Source organism: Channa argus, chromosome 15 (genome assembly GCF_033026475.1).
Source record: "Channa argus isolate prfri chromosome 15, Channa argus male v1.0, whole genome shotgun sequence".
Taxonomy (NCBI): Eukaryota; Metazoa; Chordata; class Actinopteri; order Anabantiformes; family Channidae; genus Channa; species Channa argus.
This window is the reverse complement of record NC_090211.1, coordinates 2,286,652-2,312,614: the sequence shown is the minus strand read 5'-3', so window position 1 is coordinate 2,312,614 and position 25,963 is coordinate 2,286,652. Positions and strand designations below refer to the sequence as shown.

The following is a 25,963-nucleotide window of genomic DNA, read 5'->3' as shown; positions in this document are numbered from 1 at the left end:
ATCTAAAGGATGGTACAGACCAATAAAAAACCTAAAGAAGTATTGAATTAAGTTACCTCTGTGTAGAGCAGTGAAAGTAAACCAAGATGATAAATAAGCAAACTGCTAAACCATGTTTGTGGTTTTGCAAAAATATGAATGTAAAGAAGTAGAGAGTCAAACAAACGAAAGCAATTAGCTATGGGCTCTTACTATGAATCCCTTTCATTTTCAGTTTAATTCACAGTTTAATACCTTTCAATTCACAGTTTAAAGTTTGCATTAGCAAGAGCAAGACAATACATAGAGGAAATCTATTATGAGAATATACAGTATGAGATATGGGTTTTTCTGTTTAGCCCGAGAATGGTAAACAACTACCTGAACTATTTTGTTTGATTTGTCTATACTTTAATCAATCACGATGTATAAAGGACAATCGCTGACAGTTACCATCAGCTGACATGTTGTAGACACATTTACACACAGTTCAGTGAAAGATTAAGGCAAAATATCACATAGTGAAGACTTTGTGGTGTACTGCTGAAATCACTGATAAATTATTTTTTTTAATATCAGAGAAACATTGGAATAAAAGCTAAAAGTGTGTCTATGAGTGTGTGTGTTGGTTTGTGGCGCTCTGAGCTGGAAGTGGAAACAGAGAATGATGAGGTGGCACTTTCCTCCCTCACTTGCTTCTTTTCTGTCTGTCTTTCGTCCTAAAAGATAGAGTGCATTCCATCCTCTTCCCTGTAAAAAAGGAACAGGCAGACACATGGATAATCTAAAGGTATCTGCTGTGTGTGTGTGTGTGTGTGTGTGTGTGTGTGTGTGCGAGGAAGTAAAGAGAGAGAGAGAGAGAGAGAGAGAGGGGAGTGAATTGGAGGCTTGCTTGGCCAGCTTCAGACTGTGCAACGTGTCTGCTGCTGGTGGATCAGATGGCAGAAAGCTGCTGCTCTGCTTCTCCCTTCAGCTCATCTGCTCCATAATGTCTGCTTTCTGCTTAATTACAGCTCACCTGCAGCCTGGCCGGCGCTACACACAGCCTTCTGCAGGAGGAGGGAAGGGAGGGGGGGGGGGGGGGGGGGACCAGAGAATCACCCATATAAACCTTCATATGGACTGGGGGGGGAATGCAGCTGCCAAAAAGGGGCTTTTATTATTTAGAGCCAATAACAATCATAATGTCAGCACACCCCACAATTGTGAAGGTATTTCAAAACAGGCAGTTTGAGCCAACTTTCAGCCACTCACAGTAAAAAATGCAAACATCTGTTTCACTCATAGGGGGTGGTGAAGCTTTTTTACAATGAGCTGCTGCACTCATCTATGTCATTTTCACACATCATTTTACTGTATAAACTTAACTTTTTCCTGCCAATGTCCACAGTTTGAACTGTCCATGCTCAATCGGTGCCCCACTAAATGTGCTTCCTAGCCCTTACCTGCATGCATCACTGTCTCCAAACAATATAACTGGTAAACTTTATAATCCTAAACTGGTCCATTAACAATAAGCACTGTCAGTCACGCTCAGATCATTTTAGCTTTGTTCCAAGACATCAGAGAATAAAGTGCCTTTAGATTTGACATCCAATTCATGGCACAGATTGTAAACCTTTGAGCCCAGAAACCGAAGTTTAAATTTGGACAGTTTATGAGAAAATGGGCACAGACTGGGAAAGGGCACCGAAGTCTATATTTTTGGTTATCCTGAATCAGTTTGTTGAAGTTTTATTGTTTTTATTCTACAAGTTGATTGGATGGCAGGACTCAGGTTCCAGAGATTTGTGCTGTGAAAAAATTCACCAATTCTACACTGTGTACTTATCCCTTCCCATTTGAAACAAGTTGTGCAAAACCTTTTGTGGCTGTGTGATAAATTCAATGTAGAACAACTTTTACATTTCATTTAAAACTGGGATTATCAGTAAAAAGTTGCACAAGCAACAGTTGTTCAGTTAACATGAATTAGTACACAATTAAACATAGCAGTGTTTTCTTACAGTTATTCACCATTGATGAGTCACTGATCAAGATCTTAGTTAAGTCTGGACTACAAACCTATGACACTTGAAGGAAAAATCCCTTCACTATGTCACTGCTTAAGCTCTGGAAGTAATTTGGTAGTAAGGGGTTTAATTATTTTAAGTAGTTTATTTTAATATTTTTGAGGTATGTGCTCAGCTAACCCCTGTGCATACCATCTGTTGTGTTTGACTAAAAACTTGTTTAATTCAAATTGGATGGATGGGAAGGGCCAAAGTTAAGGTGGCACTTCTCTACTGACCTTCTCCAGCAGCAGCATTGACCTACCACAGTGACGCTTTCCAGAATCATGACGCAAAAGCCAGAACACGGACTGCAACTCAATAACAGAAAGACAGGGGGGATCCTCACAACACGGAGCACAAAAACAAAAAGTTCCACTACCTTCAGATTCACTTCGTGAGAATTTAGTATTGGCCTTTTGAAAAATTTGCAGGACATACAATGAACAAGTTCCTGCAAAAATGGTTAAAACTGAAGCAGCACTATCTTAGTGATATCTTAGTGTCACTAGTAGAGATCCTACACTTCCCATAATGCATTTGTCATTTCCAGTCTGGTAAAAACTCCTTTCTAATTACATTCACCAAGTATTTTATCAAGTTCGACAAACAGAAAGTAAAGCTGACATTAAGCGAACACTGTGAACACACGGGGCTCTTGTTGCAATTTATTTTTTATACAGCTTAAAAGTTGCAGATCATTCTCAAAAATGTTCTGCAAAGTTGTAATATCATCAGAACAGAAATAGCTGCTGAAACATGTTAACACATTGTAATGCTGATACTATACTGAAGACTATAAAAACACAAGAGAGTGAAACCAAATGTCTGAAAACTGCCACCATGTCCTTGTCCTTTTTGTTTAAGTAACTTTACACTTACATATGTTGACTTTTAGTGGATGTCCTTAGTACTAAGACAACTTTGACAAATAAAATTTGTTAAATCTAGAACTGCTCTGAAAAACCTGAAAGTGAAGCTAGACTGTCAGATGCTATGTAAAATTCAGCTAAAATCAAAGCAAATCAGGAAGTAGACCAGTCCCAGAAATAAAATCTGGATTACACCCATGCACTGCCGGAGAAGTAGATCCTCCTCCGACCCTCCGATGCACTTCAGGATCATGTTTCCTCTTACTCAGCCCCCCCTTCTTTCTCTGATCTATACTCCAACCCTTAAAATTATGGAAGGAGGGACCTGCTGTTTTTTTCCCCTTCTTCTTCCTCTTTTTTCTTCTGTGTTTTTTTTTCTCTTTGAAGGAGTGGTCCATTCTTGTCTTCCCTAAACGTGAGCAGCAGCAAAGGGGTAATGAGGGTGCGTCCCCAGTAAGTCCAATCCCCAGCACCTCCCAGCTCTTTAGACTCCCATATAAAAACCCTGGTGGAAAGTGAGTGTAGGCAGTAGGGAGTTTTCTGCTGGGGTCAGGAGGACTGTGAACAGACAAGCGGACCCTGCCCCAAACACCCGTGTATGAGTGGAGTGTAGCAGAAAGAGAAAACACCCCCAACTTTTTTCCTCTCTTGCCTCAAAGAGTCTACATGTCTAGTGGTATCTAGACATGTTCAGCTTTGTGGATTTGCGGCTGGCGCTGCTGCTCAGCGCAGCAGTGCTTCTGGTCAGAGCGCAGGGCGAGGACGACCGTAAGTTTCATCACTTTACTGGAGCTTCACAACTCTTTTTTTTTTTTGTTTACTGGTTTTTGACAGTGGATTTTCTCTACATGGGTGGACAACGGCTGAGATCTAGGCAGAGAAGAGGAGAAAGGAAAAGTTTGAACTAGAGATGAGACCTCTGATGTGATGTGCTCCTTTGTCTCCACATAGAGAGAGATAGATCTATGTGGAGACAAAGGCGGATCTATGTGGAGATCTATCTTAGTTTAGACAGTGCAGAGTCTACGTAATGCATTGGACATCCCAAGAAGGCCTCTCCCTCTCCTTGTGTTTGTCTCTGTCTCTCTACCCCCCTCCTTCCCCACATGCATGCAAAGCAAGTTGCTAAAAATTCTCAGTATTTTCAACAGAAACGAATTAGTTTTTTCTAATTTGACTTGGCTGCTTGCACACCAGCCACCCTAAAATCCATCTCAACCTGTTTTGGGTGCAGGGCTGTAGGGGAGAAATGAGCATTTGCATGCCAGTAGAGGTGAAGATTCTTCTGTTTCCAGAAAACACAATCCAGCAAGGGAAAGCTCTTCCCCAGGCTGATTGATGTGGCAGAATAAGTTGCTGCCTGAGGCCAAAAGTTGATTTGGGCAGGTGAGAGAGAGAGAGAGAGGGGGGGGTGGGGGTGGGGGTGAGCAGGCGTAGTCTTGTCTGCTGGAAACATCTGACCTCCACAACCTGAGCAGGCCTCCCACTTTATGCTTTTTTAACAGAAAAAGAGAGAAAGAAAAAAACGTCTGTGCTATTCAGTGGAGCAAAGTCCTCTCTGTGTGTTTAGACAAACAATTTTCTATGGAAAGAAGATAAAGAAAATCTTACAGCTCTGGAAACAAGAAGCCCATTTTCTTATATTCAGCTTTTCCAGATGTTCTTCTCATCTGGAAATATTCGACTGTCTGTCTGCTTGCTTGCCTGTCTATCTGAAGCAGATGTGGTTTAACCCTCTCAATGGGCTCACAGCGCCACCCAGAGGTTCCCCTGTGTACCTGCATACACATCTGGCCGCCACGTCCCCTACGCCGCCTCATTGCCCCCTCCCTCCTCCTCTTTTTGTCTTTCCACTATTTTTTCACCCTTCTACTTCTAATTGCAAACACATGCGGAGTGTTTCCACCAGCTGGTGCCAAGCCGACAGTCTACAGCGCTGCTTCTTTCCCCTCTGAGCTCAGCACTTTGGCACGCTGGGAGATTTGTAGCCCCTAACAGGAGCCCCCCTCCGCAATGGGCTGCGTTTTGCTGAGTTTCACAGCAGCAGTGAAGGAGCTCTGCTCGAGAATTGTGATTTTGTGTTAAGCACAGGAACGATGCGTATTTCAAATTGTTATTAAATTATTCGGAGACGCATTTGCTCAGTGCGTAACCAGCGTCTCCTCTTGCGTAACGACGATGTGCTCTGCATCCAAACGCAACGAACTCCGATCGTTGTAGGACTTTTTATGGCAATATTCATTTTATTACTTTGCCAAGTTGCTATTCTTTAAACGTCCCTTTAAAGCTAAACGTGCTTCTCAAAAAAATAAATGCTTGTACAGATCTCAACTGACAACTTTATTAAAATTATTACGCTAATAATCAGATAAGATTAGAATTTAGATTTAATAAATGTGTGCGCCTGAATATAATATACATTGATTTTAATGTTTACATTTTACTTTTTTATAATAATCATTTTCCCAGCTCTCACTTTTAAATGTTATGGTCGGCTTTCATCTCATTCTCACCATGAACATGTTATCGCGATGCATCAGGTGTGTGTATGTTTGTGTGTGGGCTCACCTGTCTCTCTCTCTGTGTGTCGCCCCCCGCAGGCACGGGCGGAAGCTGCACCCTGGACGGCCAGGTGTTTGCGGACCGGGATGTGTGGAAGCCAGAGCCATGTCAGATCTGTGTGTGCGACAGCGGCACGGTGATGTGCGATGACGTCATCTGCGAGGACATATCCGACTGCCCAAACCCCATCATCCCCCACGACGAGTGCTGCCCCATCTGCCCCGATGACGGTACTCTTTCTGTCTTTATTTCGTTTTTTTAAAAAACATGTACATTTTTGTACTTTTTTCTAAATCTCAAACACAAAGTCATTTCCCCCACATTACATCTTCATACACATCCTGTCTCACACACAAACACAAACACACCTCACTTCTTCACTCTCACCTGACGAAACACAATCTAGCCCTCCTCACACAAACACACACAATCTCACATTCATTTTCCTTTAGGTACACATTTTCCTCCTGCAGTCATAAACGATGACATCATTACTTCCAGATCCCTTTTGAGGATTTAAAATCTTAGATTTTTACTTCCATATTTATAAGAAAAGATTTCTGAAAGAAGTATTTTTCTCTCAAGTTCTAACTAAATATCTGTGTGTGTGTGTGTGTGTGTGTGTGTGTGTGTGTGTGTGTGTGTGTGCGTGTGACCTCTCCTCTCTGTGCAGGCTCCCAAGGGGCTAACGTTGAGGTAAATATTGATTAATATATTGATTTTATTAAAGCTGGCGAATGAATATTGACTTTTGAGTATTTTGGTAATAACATATGTTTATGAAGATAGAATTCTAGCTGTCAGTATTGTTTACTTGTACAAAGTGCAGTCACAGTATGACACGATTTGCTCACATACATCATTGATCATGAATCATATTGTGATATCTCAACATTTGTTTTTAATTTTATCATTCACTCAGACATTTTTTTTTACCCACAGGGACCACTGGGAGAGCGCGGACCCAAGGGAGACAGGGTAGGTTCACCCTCCCTTTCTTTTTTTGGCTTTTGGTCACATAATGGCCACATGGTACATTTGAAGTCTTTGTTAGACTGTATTTATGTCACAGCTGAAGATGCTACACTGACAAAAAAAACAAAAAACTATTTAAATCAACAGATAACAGTGCTCAAATTACTAAAGGACCACTACTTACTGGAAATGTGTTTTAATATTGATTTTACTTTTTAAAATTGCATTTTAAAAAAGCCATCAAGAAAATGTGACGAAATAAAAATCCTAGAAAAAAGGATTTCAAAAATAAATATTATTAAAACCTCACTCAAGTATAGAATTTGTTACTGCCATGTATGAACTACATTAATTTCATTACTTTCAAGAAACTGTGTGAAATGGAAATAATGTAAATTTATTAATGTAAATTAAAGCAACCAATTAGCTTTAACAGATTTCTTTAACTCATAGCAGTGAAACGATCAGTGAGTGAAAACATGCTGAGAACTAGTTCAAACCTGTTTTTAGAAGCATGCTAGAAACTGGAAACTTAGATGAAGTGGTTTATAGAACTATCATATATATATTAAAAAAGCTTGCTTATCTACCTAGTTCTTTAGGAATCGAAGTGCTAAGAGTTATTTTTCATATAAATTAGGATATTGTCATAATGTTAAACGTGTTATATGTGTAAAAGTTGCCTTCTTTGGAGTTTGGATTTGCTTTCGCAGTAGTACATTTTGTTTGATTATTTACAGTAACTCACATGCAGCTGAGCTGAGGAAGGTTGCTATTATCATTTAGAATTCATAGTTTTTGATGTTATTTATGCTGTTAAAATTGTTATGGTTATTAGAATCTGATAAGGTTTTAATCCTTACCTAGTTCCTGGATTCTGACGTCACATGTCACATGACCACTATCAGTTCATTCCTGGTTGGTCACATGGTTGTCTTATAGGGAAAGAAACTGCATCCCAGCCCGGCGTGATGCTGGTTTCATCACAATAAGGAGTAAATAAGCCTGTTAACACACACGTTGGACAGATCTGATGTGATGCTGTAGACAGTCATGGGAGTTGTAGTCATAGTTGAACAAATCAAACTGTAGATGTTGCAGTTTTGCCATCACAGCTGCAGCCTGATGACCCCTCTTATTCTATTTCATTAGCCTGAACCCTTTCTTTGTTCCTCTCTCTCTGCAGGGTCCTCGTGGTCCCCCTGGTAACGATGGTATCCCTGGCCAGCCTGGACTGCCTGGACCTCCTGGTCCCCCTGGACCTCCCGGCCTCGGTGGAGTAAGTTGTCTTTTTTTTCTTTCTATTTTGATTCGTGTCGGTCCTAACTAACTTGTTATTACCGAGTCAAAGCTGGAAACAAAAGTCAGATGACTCATGCATATAACTCATTTCTTGAAGAGAGTTGTGGTTATGTGTCAGCCTGCAGATGTCAATAGTTGCAACTTTTTCTTCTGTGGTGATAAAAAAAACGTTTACACATAAAACTCATATTTCCTTGTGTTTCATGTAGCTTGTTATACACAAACCCCAGTGTTTCTGTTTTCATAATCTCCCATTTCTCTGTGCTGTCATTTGACATAAAAATAGATCAGTATCAGCTAATCAGAGCACGCTGCAGCATTAAGCGCGGACACAAAGATCTAGGACACAGAGCTCCACTCTCACAGCTAAAGCACATCTTTTTCATTTGATACTCCATCACAGAATCAGATTCTCTCTTAGACTTTGGCTTTCACTCTGGGGTGAGAAGGTCAAACATACATTAGATGCTTTAGATGCCAGAGATACTGTGGATCTTAGTTTGACGCACTAGTTGATTGACATATTATAAAATGTCTGTGTTTACCCAACCACTGTCTCACAGTCAAAGATAGTGTGCCTTAATTGGGTTATAATGGAGCAGTGCAACATTCTCAGGTTAAGTTACCATTCTTACATACTGTTTGTGATTGACCTTCATGCTAACAAACCAAGCACAGCTTCAAAAATGAGTCTAATTTAGCAGGTTTCAGTGTAGGATTGACTTCTACTATAATACTTGGGTAATATTGCATGTTAATGTATAACTGACTTCAATTCAAGAATTCTGCCTTCATTAAGGCTAAGCTAAGCTAACCATATCCCCAATAAGCAGACTATATATCCACATATGTAAGTCATTTTTACATGGCATCACTTTGTCATTTATCCCCTTTATGTAGAACCTCACTAATGGTTAAATTCTTATTCATCACAGCTGCAAATAGTTTAGCTTGGATTTACTTCAGAATTTACCTAGATTACCGTGTTTAGGTAAAATGTATGAATTTAATTTAGCATGTTTATGAATAAGTGACTTAAATCCTAAGCAAACACAACACATCACTGACAAACTTCTGTTCTAACTGAACATGCTAAGCTAAGCAAGTCTTTAAAGCTAGTGGTAGCCAAGATTTACCTCACGTGCATATGCTGGTTTTTGTCAGTGTCCGAAGTGATATAATTGAGTTTAACCCAACCCGAATCACAACACAGAGGTCAAAGTTCAGGGAATCATTCTGATAGATGTAATAGGAACCAAACCATTTACTCAGATTTTTTTTTACGGCATTATCTCGCCACACAACAGGCTGTTTTGGAAATACGGCAATATCATGGGATATGGTGAAGCTGATCAGATAACAGGAAACAGAGATGGACACTTACAGGTGTTAGAAACGATTGAATTGGACCTGGCATGTTTTGCTTGTGGTTGCATCTCAATAAATTAATTACATTTTGGGGGTTTCATGTGTTAATATTAAATAGTGGGTCACTGAAAAAAACTAATCTGAGAGAAATGGCATAAAATTGAGTGAAAATGCAATGTCTGCTAAATGACTGACATATAATATTAAGGGCAAAAGACAGAAAAGGCTTTTTATATCAGTTTTAACCTAAACTTGTTTATTATATTATTATTTTATTTTACTTATGGAACTAACGTGTTTGTCTGTTTGCTTTCTCTAGAACTTCTCCCCTCAGATGTCTGGTGGCTATGATGAGAAATCTCCTGCCATGTCTGTCCCTGGACCCATGGTAGACACACACACAAAAACACATGTACATTGTATAATTTCTTTGTGAAATGTGATAAGACATTGTGTGAGCTTTTGTGTGTTTTGGTTGACAGGGCCCAATGGGACCCCGTGGACCCCCTGGACCTCCTGGTGCTAGCGTAAGTACACCACATGTGTTCCTTCATCAGCTCTAATTATCCACGTTATTAATATTTACCCATCTGAATTTGGTGTTAAAAAAATCACATGCAAAAGACAAAAGGACCTTTTAGCAGCAGCATTTCTGAATACAGAGTCAGTGGAAAGACATTAATTTGTCACGCATGGGTGAATTGATGCAAAGATGGACTGCTGGGGCTTGATTCCTGATTCTGGTTCATAAAAGTACAAAGAGAAAGGAAAGAGACTGAAGGGAAATACCAGAACAGGAGTTTCTGTTAAATTCTGAGATTAGTCAGGAGGTGAGCTGAGCTTGGTGATGCTTAAGTTTGCATGCATGGACCTTTACTTGTTTAATTAGCATGAAAGAAGGAAGAAAAATTCCTTTGCATTCTGTCTGAAAACACTTACTTGAGACTTATAAGGAGGTTTAAGTACCACATTCAGATGAGTGGTGTTGGCATGTGTGATTCAGTTGTGCTCACAGGGAGATTTCAGTTAGAGAGCTTATAGTTTCTGTAAGTCACCCCAGTTACATTTTAGATCCAAGACTCTATTTGAAATGTATTATGACATTATTTAGTACCCATTGAACAATTATGAACCTCCTATCTGTTCGCGCCAAAATACTGTGAGGGATGTGCATTTTGTTACAATAAGAGACCAACATATTTATACAGTTAGTGGTGTGAGTGTGTTAGTGATGCTGTTTCTGTGTTTCTCCCACCTGCAGGGACCTCAGGGATTCACTGGCCCACCTGGTGAGCCTGGAGAAGCCGGAGCTTCTGTGAGTGTTATGATCACTGAAACACATTTACACTTACATTAGACCTTGTTGCTTTGTGGCCATTCTCATCCTGTGTGTCTTTCCGTGCAGGGTCCCATGGGTCCCCGTGGCCCCGCCGGCCCCCCTGGAAAGAATGGAGAAGATGTAAGTCTGCTTGATGTGGTCACGTTCCCCAGGTATGTGCTGGTTAAGATTAAAGGATGACTTTCTATTTTATTCGCCTCTCTTTCTCTCAGGGTGAGTCTGGCAAACCTGGCCGCTCAGGTGAGCGTGGTCCTTCTGGCCCACAGGTGAGTTACCATAGCGATGCAATGCATATAGAAAATAATGTAAAAAGAAAAAGCTCCGAAAATTAATGCATTTTCTTTCATCTTTCCCTCAGGGAGCTCGTGGTTTCCCAGGAACCCCTGGTCTGCCCGGAATCAAGGGACACAGAGTGAGTCTGAACGTCGACATGTCAAATTTCAAATCGACAGTACAGCAACAGTACAGATGCACACTGCATCCTGACTTTGGACTTCATCCCTGCATGTCTCTCTGCTTCCTTAGGGATTCAGTGGTCTGGATGGTGCTAAGGGAGACACTGGCCCCGCTGGACCCAAGGTCAATATGCCTTTTTGTTACCTCACTCTTCAATGTATAAAACTGCTATTTTTAAGCGACCAACGGTGGTGTTGTTGAGTATGACTAGAATTAAAGTGGCAGAAGTAGTTCATAATAGTAGTATTGAATGTACTATTGGAATAAAAAACAACAGCCTAAATATAAAGGGCCAGGATAAGTTTCCTTGAGTTCTAGTTCCTTAGGCTCCTACATTTACAATGATGAACATCAGTACTGAAGTTTGTAATACAAGCTTTTTGCTACCAAGCCAAGACAAATGGTGTATCACTTCTTATTATTAGTAAGTAATAAATTAGAAGGCTGACCCTTTTCTTGGTCATACCTGTTAGTTAAAATGATTAAAGTAATGAATTCTTATCACCTGTCTTCGTGTTTCCATGTTTAGGGAGAGTCCGGAGCACCTGGTGAGAATGGAACTCCTGGCGCTATGGTGAGTAAATCAACAATCCCACCTCTGCTACATTTTCCTTTTCTCTCTGCAAACGTCAGTGTAAAGAATTGACAGTACACTGATGAGTGTTTTGTCCATGGCAGGGACCTCGTGGTTTGCCTGGTGAGAGAGGCCGTGCTGGTGCTGCTGGAGCTGCTGTGAGTCAACACACACACACACACACACACACACACATATCTATCTATCTCTCTTTCTCTCTCTCTCTCACTATATACAACTTTAATCAATCAGATCAACTAATCGTGTTTTTGTGTGTGCTGCAGGGAGCTCGTGGTAATGATGGTGCTGCTGGTGCTGCTGGGCCTCCTGTAAGTATTTCACCCGTTAAAGATTCATTTGTTCTTAGAATTTTATCTTAGCCTTATCGTTTTTAATGTATAACTTTCAATGACTGAAACCTCTAAGGCGATTCTTTAAACAGGCATAATTTTCAGAGTGAAAACAATACCCTGTTGTGCTGGGTTTTAGTGTTTTTATCATTATCATTTTTTTTTATTTTCATAAACTTATATTTATTTAAATTTCTATGCAAGCGCCATTTACATGTACTACCTAAAATACAAAGTGGTACCTATGGCAAAGTAGATTCAAACCAGCATGCAAAATGGACTTTTGGAATTTTTTTGTTCGTTTCCAAATTTCTAGAATTATTGGCCCCGTGTTTTGTAAAACGTAGACGCTAAAAGGCTAAATCCTGCTACAAAACCAACATAAAGTAACTTTGCTCTTTTCGTTTCTTCTCAGGGTCCCACTGGCCCTGCTGGACCTCCTGGATTCCCTGGTGGCCCTGGATCCAAGGTACAATTATATCTGGTTGTAGGGGTCATTAGAAAGTTGCTGACCTGACTGCATGGTCATTATATAGAATATCAAAGTTAGTGTAGAATTGAAAGAAAGGAATGAGACATAATAACCTTTGAAACCCCAAATTTGTTGGTCTTTTTAGATTCTTGTACCCCATTAAGTGCAGCACTGTAATAAAAAACTACAATCCTCTTTTCTCCCATTTGAACCCCTTTCTGTTATATGTTCATCTTTTTCATCAGTCATAGTCCTCTGGCTAAAACCTGCTCTGTATTTTCTCCACACCCAGGGTGACGCTGGACCTCAGGGTGCTCGTGGATCTGAGGGCCCTTCTGGAGCCCGTGGTGAGCCTGGAAACCCAGGACCTGCTGGCCCTGCCGGACCTTCTGTAAGTACTAATTTAATCTTCTACAAGAAAGTGTGTTATACTCTTTTATAATAAGAATGCAATCAGTTAAATCATTAAAAACAAACTCTCTGGGCTGTTAATGAAATCTGCTCCCTTCTTCCTCCTGTCAGGGAAACCCTGGAACTGATGGAGCCCCCGGAGCAAAGGGAACCCCTGTGAGTATCTCTCACAACAAATTTCTTTTTTACACATGTCAGGGATGAGAGAATTAATCCAGAGCCTGAGTTTGATAGTTGCCAGGGGTAGAGACTCTCATCACTGCTGGAACAGTACATCATGATCTAATCTGTTGCATGCTGCCCCCTGCAGGGTGCTGCAGGAGTTGCTGGAGCTCCCGGTTTCCCCGGACCTCGTGGACCCCCAGGACCTCAGGGTGCTGCTGGAGCCCCCGGACCCAAGGGCAACACTGTAAGTAAAGTTCCCGCAGAACTAGCCCATGTCTAAAGTTAGCATTTCCTCAAATCTATCCCCCCGAGTTGTAAATATACTGCAGTCCACCTGTTTGTACTGATTATTTCTGTTATTTTGGATATATTATGGATAATATATCCCTAATCCTAATTATTGGTCCACTGCTGTTTGCTGTTGTTTGTTTATATTTGTATGTTTGCTTGTTTCCCTCAGGGTGAGGTTGGTGCCCCTGGACCCAAAGGAGAGTCTGGTGCCAAGGGAGAGTCTGTAAGTTCACAGCCACAGTCAGCTTGGAGTTTAGCTGTATATGTATGTTTACACACTGGGTCTTATGTTGCCTATGGGTGTGTGTCTATTCTATAGGGTGTTCCAGGAGTTCAAGGACCCCCAGGACCTTCTGGTGAGGAGGGCAAAAGAGGAGCAAGAGGAGAGCCTGGTGCTGCAGGAGCCCGTGGAGCCCCTGGAGAGAGAGTATGATATTTAAATTTGACTTATGTGTACTATTTAGTGAGATATTAAGGAAAAATGTAACAGGGAGGGTGCATTCTATTCTCAGAAACAAACATCTTCACGATTACATTGTAAACAAACTCTCTAGTGCCCACCGCAGGCAATAAAATGTATAACTTGATGGTTACTGATATCTGGTAATACTGTGAAGGATGGATATAGAAAACAAGCTAAAATATAAGATAAAAACAGCTGGAAAACACATCACAGTGTTGCGAATGAATGGTTCATAGTAAAGGACAGGTCCATGTATGAGCTAATAACATTTGGCTTCTGCATACAGAACTAAGCAAGTCCTTTCTGTCTACAGGGTGCCCCTGGCGGTCGTGGTTTCCCTGGTTCTGATGGCCCTGCTGGACCTAAAGTAAGTAACAAGCAGATGGACACAGCTGATATGTCTTTCCATTTCACCTGCTGGCATGAAGAGACATTAGATTAGTTTTAGTTTAGCTAATCCCTGCCCTTCTACCACTCTTTCCCTCCTTCTTCCTTCTTCCTGTCTATTATAGGGTGCCACTGGTGAGCGCGGTGCCCCCGGACTTGTTGGACCTAAAGGGGCCACTGGTGAGCCTGGCCGCACTGGTGAGCCCGGTTTGCCTGGAGCTAAGGTGAGACGGTCGACTATCTGTTTTTCAGATAGTTATCAGAAGCATAATTTCTTTTACTGCCTAGAATCCCCTCTGACCTCTGATCCCTGACCTCTAGGGTATGACTGGCAGCCCTGGCAGCCCTGGACCTGATGGCAAGACAGGACCTTCTGTAAGTTCATGTTCTATATCATGCATTGAATCAAAATGCAAATATTTTGTGTTTGTGTAATTTAACCCTTAGATATTTCTTCTAACCAGGGAAACGCTGGACAAGATGGTCGCCCCGGACCTCCTGGCCCTGTTGGAGCTAGAGGCCAGCCCGGTGTCATGGGATTCCCCGGACCCAAGGGAGCCGCAGTAAGTAATATGTTTTAATTGCTACAAAATATTTTTTAGCAAATACGTTTGTCAGTGGTCTACTGAGAACCACTGTCACTGACATGACACACTGATCATTCTTTTCTTCCTTTGTCTATAGGGTGAGGCTGGAAAACCTGGTGAGAGAGGAGTAATGGGACCCACTGGCCCCACAGTAAGTTTGTGCATCTCTTTAAAGATCCTGTCCAAATTCCCTGTTACATAGAAAGGTAGGAACTGTTTGTCTAAAAGTCTGACCTCTTTCTATCCAGGGTGCACCTGGAAAGGACGGTGATGTTGGTGCTCAGGGTCCTTCTGGACCTGCTGTAAGTAAAATAAACAGGTATTCCCTTGTAAGCCCAATGACATGTCACTACAAAAAATTTAAAGCAACCTGGTGGCTCAATGGGTTCAGCATCGGACTGGGATGCAGAAATCTGTAGGATCAAATTGCAGCCGACCCATCAGGAGCGTCCTTAAGCAGGACACTAACTCCCTGGGTGCCCCCTGGGGCCACCCACTGCTCCTCACATGGGGAATTTGTTAAATGCATGAATTTTATGGTAACATGTATGTGCAACATATATATGTGCTCAATGATGACAATAATTAAGAATAATTAAGATTCTGTTCTATTCTAAAACTACATAAAATAGATATCTGCAGCTAGTCATTCCTCCACAGCGTGTTGCTTAACTCTTGTCATTTCTCAATTCTCTTTCTTAGGGTCCTGCTGGTGAGAGAGGTGAGCAGGGACCTAGTGGATCTCCTGGATTCCAGGGTCTTCCTGGACCCCAAGGTGCCATTGGTGAGCCTGGCAAGTCTGGAGAGCAGGTACTAAGCGAAATATGATGGACCAACTGTACATTCTCTGATCAAATTGATGCTTTCTAGGGAATAAGCATATGATACACAAATGACTTTCCCCTTCAATCTCTCTTTTTATCTAGGGTGTGCCCGGTGAGGCTGGAGCCCCAGGACCCGCTGGAGCTAGAGTAAGTCACTCATCGTGTCATATTTACATTTAGACAGCAGTGTTCTCCCACTGTCCACTAGCATTAATGGAGAATTGTCACCATCATACCATATCATATATCATACCATTTAAGCTATGTTAAAAAGAAACATGCCATTGATACTGTAAACATTAACATTTATAGTTAAAGTAGTTAGTATAGTTTTTAACTGTGAGCAACATTGTTTCCTAGGCTTTAGTCTAAAACACTCCAAGCTGGAGCTGAAAAAGAGCCTAGAGCTTCCGAACTTGCCAGTGAGCTAATATGGCTAATATTAAGGAGGTGTTAGTTAGCTATAGAAAATCTGGCTATTTGTAACTAATATTGCTTAAAAGCAATATGACGACGGCAGAAAAATAAACAAATACTGTAGGACGAAGTTCCACCCACCTCTCTCTCATTTATTATTATTGCGATATCATCCATTTTAGAGGTTAGAATCCACAGTCAGATGAAGCCTCATGATTTGTTTGATAGTTTAACTTACCAAATTTACTACTCATTTCCCCCAGGGTGATAGAGGATTCCCTGGTGAGCGTGGTGCCCCCGGCCCTATTGGACCCGCTGGTGCCCGTGGATCCCCTGGCTCTGCTGGAAACGATGGTGCTAAGGTAAACATTTGCTGAAAAGAACCAGTTTCCCTTGAAGTTCTCACTGACTTGACCGCATGGCACACGGGTAGAGATAACCCAGCATATTCTAATAATTTCGACTTCTTTCTTCTAATCCTTGTACTTTCTTGTAGGGAGATGCTGGAACCCCTGGTGCTCCTGGATCTCAGGGTCCTCCTGGACTGCAGGGAATGCCTGGTGAGCGTGGTGCCGCTGGTCTTCCAGGATTGAGGGGAGACAGAGTAAGTACACTAGTAGCACTAGTACTAGTGTTCCCAGACTAACAAGATCACCGTTTGTGATCACCACAACAAACCACTCATTCTCCCCAACCAATAATCCAGGGAGATCAAGGAATTAAGGGTGCTGATGGAGCTCCTGGCAAAGATGGTCCCCGTGGTTTGACTGGCCCAATTGGACTTCCTGGACCTGCTGGTGCCCCCGGAGACAAGGGAGAGCCTGGTGCTGCTGGACCTGTTGGACCCACTGGAGCTCGTGGAGCCCCTGTATGTAACTATTTATCTGTCTGGTTCTTTTGCTTAAAGTTCTTTAGTCTCTTTACCCTTTTCACCCGTTGACACTTCTGCTTGTTCTTTTCCTAAGGGTGAGCGTGGAGAGGCTGGACCACCTGGACCTGCTGGCTTCGCTGGACCCCCTGTAAGTGATTTCTCCATGAACACCCAAGCTTGTCTAGATTGCCCTTTAAATTATTATTTTTTATTTTTTTCATAAAGCTTAGACAAAAACTTTACTAACAAATTATTTGTTTCTCTCTCTTCACCCAACTATATTCAGGGTGCTGATGGACAGCCTGGTGCTAAGGGAGAGTCTGGAGATAATGGTGCTAAGGGAGATGCTGGTCCTCCTGGTGCTGCTGGACCCACTGGTGCACCTGGACCTCAGGTTTGGAAATTTATACAATTTGCAAGTTATTGAAAATGTCAAATGTCAAGTCTTTGAACCGGTCTGCAGCCTCTCTAATGTTATGAGGGTTCTCTCATTTGCTGCCATCCAATCTGGTTAGAACACTGTATCTAAGGAAATCCGAGAATATACTGCATTATCATCATTCCTTTATTATACTAGCATTCAGTAGCAGAATTGAGTACTTGTCTAAAAATTAATAACTGATTTTAAAAAGTACTATGCAAAAATTACAAAAAACCCTGATTACAAAATACATATTGTACTGGATTGTACTGTTGTAGTTGGCTGAGGTGGAGCTTTTTCAGACTATTTTTAATCTTACTGAAACTATGATTATTTTCATTAAGAATTAATCGGCTGGTTAGTTCTTCCATTGATCGGATGATAATTGAAATAGTGGCAAATGCAGCCACAACAGTTCTAAATAATTATTAAAACAGATGCCAATTTACTGTAGGTGAGTGACAGCTCGACTGATGCTGTCTGCACCTTTAACTCACACAATAAAATGTCTTATGTTTAATGTTTAAGTCTAATGTCTAATATCTAACGTTTAAGCATCTACATGTATATTCATTAGGGAATAAGGTTATAAACAGAACACGTACTTCTGATCTGCATAGAGTGATGGTGTTCTTGAGGAAGGGCAAACAATTTTCATGTGTTCCTCCTTTGACAGTCCCAAGTCATGTCTCAAATCTTTTTGTGTCTCTTGACTTGAGTCCCCATCTCTGCAATTTAGCCTCCTACTCCCGTGCTGACTCCCATATTGTCTCATTTAAGGGTCCCGTTGGTAACACCGGCCCCAAGGGAGCCCGCGGACCCGCTGGACCTCCTGTAAGTCGTTTTTTTTCTTCTCTGTCCTCCTCATGCATCAAGCCCATTGTTCATGGTTTGACATTGTTTTTGCATTGTTTGCATTGATTTGATGCAGAAAGTTTTCCAGCCAGATTCAGCTAATGCACCTCTTGTCTTTCTAGGGTGCTACTGGATTCCCTGGTGCTGCTGGCAGAGTTGGACCTCCCGGCCCCTCTGTAAGTGTTTTTCAAATGATATGAACTCTTCTTGCTCAAATTGCAAGGTTCAAATCCAGGATCGTTTTGAGCAGCATTGTGTTTTACACTTTCCCCCCACAGGGTAACTCTGGACCTCCCGGACCCCCTGGACCAAGTGGCAAGGAGGGACCCAAAGGAAACCGTGGTGAGACTGGACCTGCTGGTCGCCCTGGTGAGATAGGTGCTGCTGGACCCCCAGGACCTGCTGGAGAGAAGGGTAGCCCTGGTGCTGAGGGTGCTACTGTAAGTTAACTTTCTTGCAAAACATTCAAAACCAACTGAGAACATTTCTACCTCAGTCTATTGTAGAACAAAATTAATTTATATGCATAGACAACACTTTGATTTGATGCTAAACATATGTTTAAAGTGGTAGTATTACTGAAACCAAACCAATATCACTAAGTGCATGGATGACTTGTTTAGTGGCATCTTGGAGTCAACCAGTTTCTCTGTGTTTGTCTGTGTCACCACCTGTAGGGTACTGCTGGTCTGCCTGGACCTCAGGGTATTGCTGGACAGCGTGGTATTGTTGGTCTGCCTGGACAGAGGGGAGAGAGAGGTTTCCCTGGCCTGCCTGGACCTGCTGTAAGTTCTTAATATTATTCTACAAACTGTGCTTTACAAAAAATCGCACAGTGGTGGATTTGATGGAACCAGGAAAATAAATATAGATTTCATTAACCAGTTATGTTTAGATGTGAACATTTTTCCTAATCCAGAAATGTAAGGCTTACTAACCACTTCATTATTTTATGCTAAAAACAAAACCACAGAGAATGAAATACCAATCAACTCTGATTCAGTCAATGCCCGCTACCTTGTATGGGGTCCAAGAAGGATACAAGATAAAATTTTGTTAGTAATAGACAGGATTTTAAAGTTAATTTACTGAGTAACTTACTATCTTATATTCTCAACATCTGCAATAGAAATCAAGTCTACATACTGAAAACATCAAACTGTTCAAAAGTACAGCAAGTCTATTTGTGTCATCCACAGGGAGAGGCCGGAAAGCAGGGACCTTCTGGTCCTGGTGGTGAGCGCGGACCCCCTGGACCCATGGGACCACCTGGACTGGCTGGAGCCCCTGGAGAGCCTGGACGTGAGGTATGAATAAACAAATTGCACATCCAATTTATGTTCTAGTGTGTATACTGTAAGTCAGACTCTGTATGTGTTATTTATTGCTCCTGTATATGCATCTATTTTAGGGAACCCCAGGTAATGAGGGATCAGCTGGACGTGATGGAGCTCCTGGACCCAAGGTGAGTTTACCAATAACTAATGAGCACCAGAGGTCATTTTAGATATCAGCTGGCTAAGCTAGCTTTGTTTTAAAAGCCACTAGACTTGATTTAGTCTTTGCCATGGATTTGAAGTTTAGAAGATTCAACTCAGTTAACTAACAACCAAAACAGCAGTTAAGGTCATTTTACAACCAATATGTTAACTCAAGTCTTGCTTATGCCAAATACAGTAATATCAAGCTGAGAATCCGCTGGACTGGCTAAAGATCTGTCAGGACTTAAAGGACAAATATTTTGTTTTATTGCAAGCATTTTTTTTTTTTACAGAACTTTAACTTCCATGGATATAGAATTGAACAGCCAATGGTAACAAGAAACAAACACTAGATCTGGTATAATACACGCGGTTTGCATTTTAGGGAGAGCGTGGAGAAAGTGGCGCCGCTGGAGCACCTGGTGCCCCTGGACCCCCTGGCGCTCCTGGACCCGTCGGACCCGCTGGAAAGTCTGGTGACCGTGGAGAGACTGTGAGTTATTAACCCATTCTATTTTTTTTTAATATAGCCATTGTCTTTTTATCAAAATTTCTATCTTGCTTATAGGTCCTGCTGTTAAGAATGTGTCACCAATACTGGATCTCCTGTACCTGAGAGCAGCAATTGTGGTTTATTGCTACCTGACTACCTGACCTGATTTTACTGATTCTTGTATATTTCAGGGACCCGCTGGCCCCGCTGGTGCTGCTGGCCCTGCTGGCCCTCGTGGCCCTGCTGTAAGTAACAACATCAGAACCATTCACAGATCACCACTGTACATGGAACAATGAGCAGAGAAGGCTAAACCGAATTCTGTTCTTTCTTCTAAAAGGGACCTGCTGGAGCTCGTGGAGACAAAGGAGAGGCCGGAGAGGCTGGAGAGAGAGGCATGAAGGGACACAGAGGATTCACTGGCATGCAGGGACCTCCTGGACCTTCTGTATGTTACTTTACTCTCAGGCTTACATATACTGTACTACATAATAATAAAATGTACTTCAAAACAAGCAATCAGTACAGTATTCATACTCAAAGCCTAACCCCTGTTTTTGTTTTTTTAATCCATAGGGACCTTCTGGAGAGCAGGGACCCGCTGGACCTGCTGGAGCTGCTGGACCTAGAGTGAGTTAAAACACCAACAAAGCCTAAATATTCATGTTTGTTTCTTTGTGTCTTAGTGTGTTGTCATTAAGTTTGAACTTTAAGGTTTTCCTCTGTCTTGTTTGCAGGGTCCTTCTGGATCTGCTGGTTCTCCAGGTAAGGACGGTATGAGTGGTCTCCCTGGACCTACTGGACCCCCTGGACCTCGTGGACGCAATGGAGAGATGGGACCTGCTGTAAGTATTAATCAATTCATTTGTTCATTAAATGTTTTCTAATGGAGGGGCTTTGACTTTTTAGGAGCACAAAAACTAGTGATGAACTAACAAACTTATTCTCTTCCCTCACTCTCAGGGTCCTCCCGGACCTCCTGGACCTCCCGGACCACCCGGTGCCCCTGGTGGTGGATTTGACCTTGGTTTCATCTCCCAGCCTCAGGAGAAGGCTCCTGATCCCTTCCGCATGTTCCGTGCTGACGATGCTAATGTTCTGCGTGACCGTGACCTGGAGGTTGACAGCACCCTGAAGAGCCTGAGCCAGCAGATTGAGCAGATCCGCAGCCCTGACGGAACCCGCAAGAACCCTGCTAGAACCTGCCGTGACCTCAAGATGTGCCACCCTGACTGGAAGAGTGGTAAGTCTACAGTAGTAGGGCAGTTAAACAAGTGACGTTGTAGAATGAAGTAGAATGACTTTGTAAATGTAGATTCAGAATCTAATGAAGACAGGTACATATGCGGTTGAGAAAATCTTTCTGGAATATAGTTTTGATCATTTTCTTTCTAAACTCTTTTCCAGGTGAGTACTGGATTGACCCCGACCAGGGCTGCACTCAGGACTCTATCAAGGTCTACTGCAACATGGAGACCGGCGAGACCTGTGTATCACCAACTCAACGCGAGGTTGCTAAGAAGAACTGGTACACAAGCAAGAACATCAAGGAGAAGAAGCACGTCTGGTTTGGAGAGGCAATGAATGACGGCTTCCAGGTAAACAAGCCAAACTCCTGCTCTCTACTCTCTCCCTTGCCCCTAGTTCACACCTCTTCTTGTTTCCTGCCTTCCTGTCCCTCTAAATCCTTCTTCCCTTTCTACTCACAAACCTCTTTCTAAACTTCCTTTGCCTGCAGATTTGAAGTCTGTAACTTTACTTCTATTCTTCTTCCTACACAGTTCGAATACGGCAGCGAGGGCTCTCTGCCTGAGGATGTCAACATTCAGTTGACCTTCCTGCGTCTCATGTCCACCGAGGCAACCCAGAACATCACCTACCACTGCAAGAACAGCGTTGCCTACATGGACGCCACCGCTGGTAATCTCAAGAAGGCCCTGCTCCTCCAAGGCTCCAATGAGATCGAGATCAGAGCTGAGGGCAACAGCCGCTTCACCTACAGTGTCCTGGAGGATGGATGCACGGTGAGTCTTTATTCAATTCTCGCATCATAATGAACTTTGCAGTGGCCATTTAGAACATTGATTGTAACCTCTTTTTTATTTTCTCTCCTTCCAGTCACACACCGGTACATGGGGTAAGACAGTCATTGACTACAAGACATCGAAAACATCTCGCCTGCCCATCATTGATATCGCTCCTATGGACATTGGTGCTCCAGACCAAGAGTTTGGCCTTGAAGTTGGACCCGTCTGTTTCTTGTAAAAAGAGAAATCTGGACTTGAAATTGTTGTTGTGTGCGTGTGTGTGTGTGTGTTTTATTTTTCTAACAGTCATCTCTCTCTAAAAAAACCCCACCAAAACATTCTTCTAATGCAATTTTTCTGAAAAATCCGACCCCTTGCTCCTGATCCTGCAAGTTTCTATTTGGCCGTTGTTCTGATGGTCCACTTTGCCTAAAACCTGCACTTCAACAAGATGGCGACGTTGTAGGGGCATCTGCATTGTCGTGTTTGGGACCACTACTTTTTTGTTTCTGACTCTTTTTTTTGTTTGTTTTTTACCATCACCAACACCAAGGATCCTATAGAGAAGACATTTTGTTTCACTGGCAACAAGAAAATAATATATGCTCCTGTAAAGTGTAAAAAATTTACTTCCCCTCTTCATCCAGCCAAAACAGGCCTCTCTGGAGCTTACAGAAACCAACAGAAACACACAGATGACTTTTGTATTTTTATACAACACTGCGGTGAGAGGAATGAAAGGACAGTCCCAACAGACAGAACCCAATTGCTTTGTACCACATTTCAGGTGTTGATGAATAAACGGTGAAACTGACAGCCATGTTTGTCTCTGTTGTTCTAACCCCGAACTCCACCTGCCCCAGACGGATGACAACTTCCTCATCCGCTGATTTTGTAGCTAACATGATTTGTTTGTAGTTGTGGTCGCTTTCTTGTCTGTTCCTGTCTGTTTCTCCCGTTTTTAAAAAAGAAGTCACATTAAAACCACGAGCAGAGAAACATGGGTTTAAACCTCTTTTTTGATAGGAAAAAATGCTATGGCTACCTCAGAAAAACCAGAAATTCCAGCTGTAAAAAAAAAAAAGAAAAAAAAAGAGCCCGGTGTTTTGGAAGTGAAGCCTGTAGTAGCTGTGGTGGTCAGTGGGGTAGTCAAGGTTTACTGACACTTTAGCAGCAGTAGAAACAGCTAAATCATAAGGTGCTAATCTTTCTTTGAGGTCTCCTGGCAATTCCAGTATGGCTGTACTGTTCTTTGGTGTTGAAGTCACTCTGGTATGGCAGGGCCTTCTTGGTGCTAAAATAAAACCAGTTTACTCCTGATGCCAGAGCGAGATAGACTTCTATTTCCAGCCTCAGTGTTGCTGGCGATCCAAATCTACAGTAGCTCTGTTTGAGAGTTCAAGAGAAAAGTGGATCTCTTTGTCACTCTTTTTGATGTTTGGTGTTACCTTTTGAACGTCCCCCTTCACCTTTCTGTCATCTCCTCCCCTTCATCCACACATCTGTTGTAGTTTGATTGTTTTCTTGTGTGAAGGGTGAATGTTCTCGACAAATTGGAATTAATTAGAGATTTTCTTTAAAAGTGCACAGCAGAAAGAGAGCCATCAAGCAAAGAGTTTGTGATAGAAGGCAGACAGACATCACAAGGATCTGTACCTATTTTGTATATGTATAATAAATTGAGATGTTTTTAATTATTTTGAATGCTGAAATAAAGCATGTTAAGTGGTTTAACGTTGAATCCTGACTAATTCCCTGACTGACTCACTGACTGGCCCCCAGGATTTAGTTAAACCACCTTTATAGCACTTATACAGTACCTAGAGTATTTACCAATATAGTGACTGAATGAGGAGGGAAAAACTTTTTTATTTTCAGTTTCAGGGAGCAAAGTTGTTCTTATTCATTAAACATCTCATTCAATTAATTAATCAGTCAAAACATTTCAGCGTTTTCTCACTTTGACAGCAATTTCATCCCTCACTGTCGCCCAAGAAGCACAATAGTTGGGAAGCACGTTCTAGTGTATGTCTGAGTCCGACTGAGGGAATAACTGTGACCTACCTCTGTCAGTGGGGACCTCTTTATGCCGTCAGTCAGTCCCAACGAGGTGATATTTCTCCCAGGCCTTTAAATCCAGGGTGAAAATGAGCATCAATAATCCACCAAGTAAACGCTTGTGAAGTAATAATAATCCACCGCTGATGATGATGGTATTTGTGCATGCTGAGTTGTTCTTTTCTGGTACCCGAGGTGATCCACGGAAAGGCGGACCATTAGCACTATTCTGCTGCTGGGTGGATGTGCTCTGGGTTCTGACTATTGGCATCGGCTTGGCTTCACAAAGACACTGATTGTCCACCTTGAGGGAGGCAGCTACCCAGGAATAGGGGATAGATTTGCCCTCCCAGTGGGGACCTGAATTATTTCTGCTAGAGGAATGCCGACCTCTCCGATTTCAGACACAGAGACCTCTCTGTTTGCTGAGAGGAAACCCCTCCGCAGCCAAGTGGGACTTTACACTGAGGACAAATATCAGGGGGGATGTTGATGCAATGAAGCCACATTTAGTGACTAAACCTACAGGGCCACACAGTCAAATTTAAAGATATAATGTCTGTGAGATGTGTTATCATTTCAGGTCTGTGAAGAACTCTCATCATTATGTTGTATGATGAGAGTAAATATGTATGTCTCATATTTGTTACCACAGTTTTTTTCAAAGGTAGGGTGGGGTATTTAGACTAAACTAGAATCTAGACTATTGCATGGATCTGCATACAATTTGTGTAACAATATGGTACAAATATTCATGTTTCCTTGCCCATTAATTCTGGAGTCTTTGATGTTCCCCTGACTTTGCATCTAACCTCAACATAAATACTGCACCTTATCACATTTAATATAAATTTACGACCAAAGTGCTGCACATCACTGCCACAGCTGTACTTGCTACAGTGTAGTAAATACCTGTAAATGTTAACATGCACCAGCAAGGTGACCATGGTAAAGCATTAACATTCAGCTCAAACTGCAGCCTCTTACAGCTGGTAGCTTGGCTCACCTCATTAAAATAGCTTATGAGCAAAAAATTAAGATCAACAGCTTTCGGCTTGTCCTTCTAGAGGTTACCAGTATCCTAACCAAATGTGACCACACATGGGAGCAAACATGACCATCAGTAGCCTATGCTGCTCTCATTTAATATTTTTTTGTTAATTGGGTCATTAATAATTTCATCTGACCATAATGGATACACTGGGCTTTGCATGTACTGTATATTATGCAAGAAAGGAGGAGCACTGCATTAAGCAAGCACATTTCAGGCTCCTCCTCTTTAAGTTTTTCTTCCCAGCATGATCAGTTTGTCAGTTCAGCAAAAAGCACAGAGGGTAACATCAGGCCACCATGATATTCCTCACTCTCCTGATTCTCCAGCTCTCATGTGGGTTTGAATCAAAGGCTTAACAAATGGTCATTTTTGCATTTGTCTTTCTCTGATTCTTTCTTCTCTTTAAAACAGGCAATTCACTGAGCAGAAACATCCATCAGGTCCCATCAGCCATCTTGGGACGACTTTACCATTCTGTAACAATCAGCTGCAGTCATTCCATCAGTTCGTGCGATACAATATTGTGGTTCCAGCAGGCAACGAGCGACTCAGAGCTTAAATTTATTGGATATGCTTTTTACAGTAGCGTAAACACTGAAGAGGCATCCAGGTTCAAAGTGACTGGAGACGGCTCAGTGAGAGCTGAACTTCATGTTCTAAACGTGACACATCCAGAGGACAGTGGCCTGTATTACTGTGCTGCTAATACACAGTAACACAATCACATTCTCTTCTTTACAAAAACTCTCTTTTAAACATTTATTCTGACAACAAAGAGAAAACCTCTGTCTAACCACCCTTTATTAACCAACATCCTCCACAGCTGTACATAATCTGATATAAAATAACATCAAGTAT

The 25,963-nt window shown here is 42.0% G+C and overlaps 1 protein-coding gene across 1 annotated transcript; it reads left to right on the top strand.

The window, feature by feature from the left end:
• Positions 1-3,421: 3,421 nt before the first annotated feature.
• Positions 3,422-23,089, top strand: col1a1a (collagen, type I, alpha 1a). Its single transcript, XM_067476515.1, has 49 exons — positions 3,422-3,670; positions 5,503-5,694; positions 6,138-6,160; positions 6,407-6,442; positions 7,626-7,718; positions 9,429-9,497; positions 9,592-9,636; positions 10,371-10,424; positions 10,515-10,568; positions 10,661-10,714; positions 10,807-10,860; positions 10,974-11,027; positions 11,434-11,478; positions 11,583-11,636; positions 11,763-11,807; positions 12,244-12,297; positions 12,593-12,691; positions 12,823-12,867; positions 13,022-13,120; positions 13,337-13,390; positions 13,487-13,594; positions 13,944-13,997; positions 14,143-14,241; positions 14,339-14,392; positions 14,482-14,580; positions 14,702-14,755; positions 14,853-14,906; positions 15,307-15,414; positions 15,531-15,575; positions 16,109-16,207; positions 16,342-16,449; positions 16,552-16,713; positions 16,811-16,864; positions 17,003-17,110; positions 17,918-17,971; positions 18,115-18,168; positions 18,271-18,432; positions 18,670-18,777; positions 19,192-19,299; positions 19,404-19,457; positions 19,859-19,966; positions 20,158-20,211; positions 20,307-20,414; positions 20,543-20,596; positions 20,704-20,811; positions 20,930-21,209; positions 21,374-21,564; positions 21,748-21,990; positions 22,085-23,089. The coding sequence occupies exons 1-49, from the start codon at positions 3,589-3,591 to the stop codon at positions 22,229-22,231; spliced, it is 4,344 nt and encodes a 1,447-aa protein (XP_067332616.1). The 5' UTR covers positions 3,422-3,588; the 3' UTR covers positions 22,232-23,089.
• Positions 23,090-25,963: the final 2,874 nt, after the last annotated feature.

Bases quoted from the DNA above. Each gene is read 5' to 3' on its own strand.
- col1a1a (XM_067476515.1), top strand. From the start codon at position 3,589: ATGTTCAGCTTTGTGGATTTGCGGCTGGCGCTGCTGCTCAGCGCAGCA. The intron at 3,671-5,502 runs GTAAGTTTCATC...CGCCCCCCGCAG, and splicing joins AGCGCAGGGCGAGGACGACC to GCACGGGCGGAAGCTGCACC. The intron at 17,111-17,917 runs GTTTGGAAATTT...GTCTCATTTAAG, and splicing joins CTGGTGCACCTGGACCTCAG to GGTCCCGTTGGTAACACCGG.